Raw genomic sequence first — 8353 nt, forward strand, 5'->3', positions numbered from 1 at the left:
AAAGGCTTTCAGGGAGGACAGAGTATCACAGTGTGTATTGAAAGGCTTTCAGGGAGGACAGAGTATCACAATGTGTATTGAAAGGCTTTCAGGGAGGACAGAGTATCACAGTGTGTATTGAAAGGCTTTCAGGGAGGACATAGTATCACAGTGTGTATTGAAAGGCTTTCAGGGAGGGCAGAGTATCACAGTGTGTATTGAAAGGCTTTCAGGGAGGACAGAGTATCACAGTGTGTATTGAAAGGCTTTCAGGGAGGACAGAGTATCACAGTGTGTATTGAAAGGCTTTCAGGGAGGGCAGAGTATCACAGTGTGTATTGAAAGGCTTTCAGGGAGGACAGAGTATCACAGTGTGTATTGAAAGGCTTTCAGGGAGGACAGAGTATCACAGTGTGTATTGAAAGGCTTTCAGGGAGGACAGAGTATTACAGTGTGTATTGCGTTTCTGTTCTCCATTTGCATTCTGTGAGCCAATCAAAGCTTTTGTCTACGCACACACATGCACGCACACACACACACACACACACACACACACACACACACACACACACACACACACACACACACACACACACACACACACACACACACACACACACACACACACACACACACACACACACACACACCTCTCTCGAAGGACCACTTGGCTCTGTGCTCAGGAGAACATCTGTATGTATTTCCTTTCTCGATATGTCATTACCGCACTCTTACTACAATGTGTGCCTTTGTGTCTGTTTGTGTGTGTGTGTGTCTGGTGTGTGTGCGTATGTGTGTTTGTCTGTTTGTGTGTGTCTGGTGTAAAGCCCGGAGGTGAGGGCGAGACACTTGGTCCCCCTCGGCTCTCTCACAGACATAGAATCATCTGGAAACTGTCAACAACAGCTGGGGTTTAATAATCAAACTGAGATATCTCTGTGAATGGCCATGAATCGTCTGACTCACGTCATCAAAGTATTAATCGTCTCAGAGTAACAGGGCTACTGATCTAGGATCAAGTTTGTCTTTTAGATCACATTGAATAAGATTAAATGGACGGGGGGACCTGATCCTAGATCAGCACTCCTACTCTTAATAGATAAGAACAAGAACCAGCAGTAACATTGTAAAGTGAGCGAAAAACATGAAAATATTTTTTTGAATGTTAGAATGAAAGAGATGACTTCTTTTCTTCCCTCTTTCTAGCAATTTGAGCACATCCAAGTGGTGATTCTGCACAAGGAGGAAGGAGCAGGTCTGGGTTTCAGCATTGCAGGTGGGATAGACCTGGAGAGCAAGGCCACCACAGTGAGTATACTGAAAGGTCATGCTAGAGCAGATGAAAAGTGATGACATCCTCAGAATTTATGTTAAAGATTGTATTTCTGTGTGATGTGTGCTATCTGGGGGAGTTGAGAATTCTGCAGAAGACACATTTCTGTTGTTCACTGTAACATATTGTATGGACAATAAAGTTGTATTGTACAAAATACAGTGTCTGTATTAGTTAGGAGCGTGATTTTGGACTTAAATATTAAAGATAGTACAGGGCTATAAAGCCCTGGTACTGTCCTTTCTAGCATGGCCAGATAGTGGCAACTCTACAAAATGTCTGTCAGCTGCTCCACCAATCAAGGCGAATTGCTTAGAATGGGAATGTCAATTGTAAATGTTCTGCTATTTCTCCCTCCCTCCCCCCAGGTGCATCGTGTTTTCCCCCACGGCCTGGCGGCTCAAGAGGGGACCGTGGAGAAGGGTGACGAGGTGCTGTCCATCAACGGCCAGACACTAAGGGGTGCGACACACGCGGACGCCACCGCCACGCTGCGCCAGGCCCGCACCATGAGACTGGCCGTGGTGGTGGTGAGCAAGGGGAGAGAGGGAGGAGGAGGAGGAGGAGGAGGAGGAGGGAACAACACTGATAATTCCTCTGTCAGCAGTAGCAGTACAGACCTCAACCCCACAGGTGAGTAGAAGGTTGTCAGACAAGTTCACCTAGTAAGACAGCACACACAACACTGTGTGTGTGTGTGTGTGTGTGTGTGTGTGTGTGTGTGTGTGTGTGTGTGTGTGTGTGTGTGTGTGTGTGTGTGAGCGTACATCAAATCAAATCACATTTTATTTGTTGCGTACACATTATTTAGCAGATGTTGTTGCAGGTGTAGCGAAATGCTTGCCTTTGTGGCTGTATCATACAGTGTATGTACTGTATGTAAACGTTGGTTGTTCATCTCTCTGTCTGTCTGTCTGTCTGTCTGTCTGTCTGTCTGTCTGTCTGTCTGTCTGTCTGTCTGTCTGTCTGTCTGTCTGTCTGTCTGTCTGTCTGTCTGTCTGTCTGTCTGTCTGTCTGTAGTGGAGGATGGGGGAGCCTTGCTGACTGTGGAGCTGGAGACAGGAGGAGGGGGCGTGGGCTTCAGTTTGGATGGAGGGAAAGGCTCTATCCATGGAGACAGGCCACTGGTCATCAACAGGATATTTAAAGGTACAGTAATATCCATGGAGACAGGCCACTGGTCATCAACAGGATATTTAAAGGTACAGTAATATCCATGGAGACAGGCCACTGGTCATCAACAGGATATTTAAAGGTACAGTAATATCCATGGAGACAGGCCACTGGTCATCAACAGGATATTTAAAGGTACAGTAATATCCATGGAGACAGGCCACTGGTCATCAACAGGATATTTAAAGGTACAGTAATATCCATGGAGACAGGCCACTGGTCATCAACAGGATATTTAAAGGTACAGTAATATCCATGGAGACAGGCCTCTGGTCATCAACAGGATATTTAAAGATACAGTAATATCCATGGAGACAGGCCACTGGTCATCAACAGGATATTTAAAGGTACAGTAATATCCATGGAGACAGGCCTCTGGTCATCAACAGGATATTTAAAGGTACAGTAATATCCATGGAGACAGGCCACTGGTCATCAACAGGATATTTAAAGGTACAGTAATATCCATGGAGACAGGCCACTGGTCATCAACAGGATATTTAAAGGTACAGTAATATCCATGGAGACAGGCCACTGGTCATCAACAGGATATTTAAAGGTACAGTAATATCCATGGAGACAGGCCTCTGGTCATCAACAGGATATTTAAAGGTACAGTAATATCCATGGAGACAGGCCTCTGGTCATCAACAGGATATTTAAAGGTACAGTAATATCCATGGAGACAGGCCTCTGGTCATCAACAGGATATTTAAAGGTACAGTAGCAGCACAGGATTAGAAGGTATAGTTCACAAAAAAGAGAATATTTGGAGACAGTGGCAAAGTAAAGAAAACCAAAGCACAGATTGCTGCCTTACTATGTCCCTAAACTCTAACAGGGTCAGGAAATCAATATATCAGTTTGTCATTTGGGTGAACTTTAGGTGCCATTTAGCAGACACTGTTATCCAAGTGACTTACAGTAAGTAGTGTGTGTATACATTTTTAGTAAGGGTGACCCCAGCAGGAATCAAACCAACGATCTTGACGTTACAAGTGCCATGCTCTACCAGCTGAGCCACACAGGACCTTTTCTTAACACTTTTAACAATGTATTTTATTGTTAGAAGTGTTGTGATGTCACAGAAAGTAGGAAACCATGCAAACAACGCAGAGAAGCACAGTTTTATAAGCTTTAACTTCTATAAGTTGGGGGAGGCGAAAGCTGATCCCAGATCTGCACCTAGGGGAAACTTCACGACAGACCAATGTGTGACAGTGTGTTCTCCTGCTCCCCAATAGGTGGTGCTGCGGAGCAGAGCGGGTTGCAGTCTGGCGATGAGCTGCTGCAGGTCCAGAGCACCTCCCTCCAGGAGCTGAGCCGCTTCGAGGCCTGGAACATCGTCAAGGCTCTGCCTGAGGGGCATATCACTCTAGTCATCCGGAGGAGGAAGGAGGATGAGGCAGAAGGGTCTGCCTGAGGGACATCTCACTGTAGTTAACAGGAGGAGGAAGGAGGATGAGGCAGAAGGGTCTGCCTGAGGGACATCTCACTGTAGTTAACAGGAGGAGGAAGGAGGATGAGGCAGAAGGGTCTGCCTGAGGGACATCTCACTGTAGTTAACAGGAGGGGGAAGGAGGAGGAGACTGAGGAGTTACCCCTAGACTGATTTCAGGTCAGTTTATACTGTTTACACTTAATTGATCTCCAGATACCATAGGTCCCTGACTACCTACGGAGGTAGTCAGAAAGATCTGATCACAATTACACTTCCTTAAAAATGTGGGCACAATCAGAATGTTGACAAGATCAGGACAAATGACTCATGTTAGCACCAGCTATAAACGGGGCTATTGATTCTCAAGATTTGACCACATATTGATTGTGGCCACATTTATAGACAGGTGTCCGCAATTAAAATACCTATTGTGATTACATTGTGATCAGATCTTCCTGATCCCCACCGGAGGTAGTCAGGCACACATGTTGTCTGGATATCTTCCAAGTGTAGACGGATGTGGACAGGGAAACCATTTAAATCATCATTATCCCTCTAAAATGGCGTCAATATGTGTCTTTAAATAAAGAAAATACATTTTATTTTGAAAGAATATCTGTCGAATAATTTGCATACAGGGAGGGACCAGTAAATCTTGGTCACAATGCGGACACAGCGGACGGATAAGAGACACATTTTAATACAATGTGTAGATGCAACGGCAAAAATGTGGCCGCAATCAGAATGTGGACAACAGCCTCGATTCAATCCGTATCGCTGAAGTTTAGTGTTATAGCGTGATTGAAAATTAAAGGTAATTTCCGATTGAGCCGACATGAATTTACCGTGAATGCAGTCTCCACGAACACAGGAACGTTGCCTTTATATTTCAATCACACTGAAATGCAGGTCTTCAGCGCTACTGATTGAATAGAACCCCGAGATCAGAGAAAGCACCAGGTATAAACAGGGCCAACTAGAACACAAATCAACCACAAGCCATCATATCATTTCATATGAGCACTATTAACATACTGTAGTTATGAATATAATATCTATATTCTATATCAAATCATATTGCAATGACAATCAGGGACTGTTACTGTAGAGAGAGGTGAGTTTACAGGTGCTTTGCTCTGACTGCCTTCCTACACCCAGAACTTCTAGACCAGGGACCACAGTGAGTTTGAGATTTGCACAGATATACAGTATTTACATGAAGGAAGAGAGAGACATTCCATTGCTTTTGACTGTTACAAATAGTGTACAATACTGTAATGTAGTCCAAAAGAGTATGATACTGATACAAAATATTTAAAATGGGATCTGCATTTTTCATGGAATTGTGGTATTGTGCTTGATGTTGGAATCATTATTTAGACCAAAGACTATGAGTTGGATTCAATCCATATCGCGGAAGATCAGCATCAAAAGGTAAAGTTAATTTCCGTTTATCATGAATGCAGTCTCCGCGACCGCGGGAACATTGCCTTTAATTGTCAATCGCCCTATAAAGTGGATCTTCAGAGCTACGGATTTAATAGAGCCCTTAGTTCGTTTATTAGATGGCAATGGGAGAATCTCAATTGCAAACTCCTCGCGTCCTCTCTCCTTTTCAAAACCCATTGGATGAGAAAGCCAGAGGTCCCGCCCCTCTGACCCTTCTCCTCCAATTGGTTTTGAGGAGGACAGGCGAGAGGACGCGAGGAGTGTCTAATTGAGATTCTCCCTCTGGGTGAAACCAAAGATATAACTAAACCGGAGCACATTTTCACCTTGTTTTCTCTCCTAGTTTGATATTAAGGAAAACACAGGGTGTGAACATTTTGTACTAAAATCTATTAGAATATAGATATTTAAAACTCTGTATATTGGTACTAAAGCTTTATCATAATATACATTATACTAATAAAATAATTTAACCCAATCTGTATGTGTATGTTTCAAAAGTTTATTCACAAGACTGTTGTGCCAATAACCATTCATGTTTTGAAACCTATGTAGTTATTTGACTTCATATGGAACAAACAGATGCATTTACTGGGACATGCTCTGAGGCTAGGAAACAGTTACCACCGATAAATCCACTATAATTGAGAATTTCAATAAGCATTTCTCTACGGCTGGCCATGCTTTCCACCTGGTTACCCCTACCCCGGTCAACTGCCCGGCACCCTCCACAGCAACCTGCCAAAGCCCCCACCATTTCTCCTTCACCCAAATCCAGATAGCTGATGTTCTGAAAGAGCTGCCATATCTGGACCCATACAAATCAGCCGGGCTAGACAATCTGGACCCTCTCTTTCTAAAATTATCTACCGAAATTGTTGCAACCCCTATTACCCCTGTTGCAACCCCTATTAGCCTGTTCAACCTCTCTTTCGTATCGTCTGAGATTCCCAAAGATTGGAAAGCTGCCACGGTCATCCCCCTCTTCAAAGGGGGTGACACTCTAGACCCAAACTGCTACAGACCTATATCTATCCTACCCTGTCTTTCTAAGGTCTTCGAAAGCCAAGTTAACAAACAGATTACCGACCATTTCGAATCCCACCGTACCTTCTCCGCTATGCAATCTGGTTTCAGAGCTGGTCATGGGTGCACCTCAGCCATGCTCAAGGTCCTAAACGACATCATAACCGCCATCGATAAGAGACATTACTGTGCAGCCGTATTCATCGACCTGGCCAAGGCTTTCGACTCTGTCAATCACCACATTCTTATTGGCAGACTCGACAGCCTTGGTTTCTCAAATGATTGCCTCGCCTGGTTTACCAACTACTTCTCTGATAGAGTTCAGTGTGTCAAGTAGGAGGGCCTGTTGTCAGGACCTCTGGCAGTCTCTATGGGTGTGCCACAGGGTTCAATTCTCGGGCCGACTCTCTTCTCTGTATACATCAATGATGTTGCTCTTGCTGCCGGTGATTCTCTGATCCACCTCTATGCAGACGACACCATTCTGTATACTTCTGGCCCCTCTTTGGACACTGTGTTAACTAACCTCCAGACGAGCTTCAATGCCATACAACTCTCCTTCTGTGGCCTCCAACTGCTCTTAAACGCAGGTAAAACTAAATGCATGCTATTCAATCGATCACTGCCTGCACCTGCTCGCTCGTCCAGCATCACTACTCTGGACGGCTCTGACAACTACAAATACCTGGGTGTCTGGTTAGACTGTAAACTCTCCTTCCAGACTCACATTAAGCATCTCCAATCCAAAATTAAATCTAGAATCGGCTTCCTATATCGCAACAAAGCATCCTTCACTCATGCTGCCAAACACACCCTCGTAAAACTGACCATCCTACCGATCCTCGACTTCGGTGATGTCATCTATAAAATAGCCTCCAACACTCTACTCAACAAACTGGATGCAGTCTATCACAGTGCCATCCGTTTTGTCACCAAAGCCCTATATACTACCCACCACTGTGACCTGTACGCTCTCGTTGGTTGGCCCTCGCTTCATACTCGTCGCCAAACCCACTGGCTCCAGGTCATCTACAAGTCTTTGCTAAGTAAAGCACCGCCTTATCTCAGCTCACTGGTCACCATAGCAGCACCCACTCGTAGCACGCGCTCCAGCAGGTATATCTCTCTGGTCACCCCTAAAGCCAACTCCTCCTTTGGTTGTCTTTCCTTCCAGTTCTCTGCTGCCAATGACTGGAACGAACTGCAAAAATCTCTGAAGCTGGAGACTCATACCTCCCTCACTAGTTTTAAGCACCAGCTGTTAGAGCAGGTCACAGATCACTGCACCTGTACATAGCCCATCTGTAAACAGCCCATCTATCTACCTACCTCATCCCCATACTGTATTTATTTATCTTGCTCCTTTGCACCCCAGTATCTCTACTTGCACATTCATCTTCTGCACATCTACCATTCCAGTGTTTAATTGCTATATTGTAATTACTTTGCCACCATGGCCTATTTATTGCCTTAACTTACCTCATTTGCACTCACTGTATATAGACTTTTTTTGTTTTGCTATATTATTGACTGTATGTTTTGTTTATTCCATGTGTAACTCTGTGTTGTTGTATGTGTCGAATTGCTACGCTTTATCTTGGCCAGGTCGCAGTTGCAAATGAGAACTTGTTCTCAACTAGCCTACCTGGTTAAATAAAGGTGAAATATATATTTTTTAAATGTACCACTCAGTTAATGACTATGCGAGTTGTAGGCAAAACTCCTTTAATTTTCCCCAAAATCCTTGTTGGAGGATTCTGTATTCCCTGCTTATTCCCTTCTGGTTTTGGGAACTTCCAAGAAAGTTGAGTAACCATTATTCATCCATCATCGTAATCCTTAATTTCTCTTCTCCGGTGTTTGAAAAACAGCCGGTGAATTTGTGTGGTGGGTATAGCCATTTTCCTACCTGTGGTGATGGTAATATAATACGACAAGAGAGGACGACAACA

The 8353-nt window shown here is 44.2% G+C and overlaps 1 protein-coding gene and 1 long non-coding RNA gene across 3 annotated transcripts in view; both read left to right on the forward strand.

Annotated features, from left to right (window-relative positions):
* The window catches only part of il16 (interleukin 16), a 55476-nt gene extending 49625 nt beyond the window's left edge, over positions 1-5851 (forward strand). For both annotated transcript variants that reach the window (XM_029720786.1, XM_029720785.1), the window contains 4 exons: positions 1186-1287; positions 1681-1945; positions 2333-2461; positions 3730-5851. In XM_029720786.1, coding sequence (XP_029576646.1) covers positions 1186-1287; positions 1681-1945; positions 2333-2461; positions 3730-3908 — 675 coding nt within the window. In that variant the 3' untranslated portion in view covers positions 3909-5851. The remainder of the gene's footprint in view (positions 1-1185; positions 1288-1680; positions 1946-2332; positions 2462-3729) is intronic.
* LOC115166886 (uncharacterized) lies at positions 3040-3576 on the forward strand. The gene is made up of 2 exons (XR_003870382.1): positions 3040-3150; positions 3204-3576. It is a non-coding gene; the product is annotated as an uncharacterized LOC115166886 (long non-coding RNA).
* Positions 5852-8353: the final 2502 nt, after the last annotated feature.

The sequence above is a fragment of the Salmo trutta genome, chromosome 29 (assembly GCF_901001165.1).
Source record: "Salmo trutta chromosome 29, fSalTru1.1, whole genome shotgun sequence".
NCBI lineage: Eukaryota > Metazoa > Chordata > Actinopteri > Salmoniformes > Salmonidae > Salmo > Salmo trutta.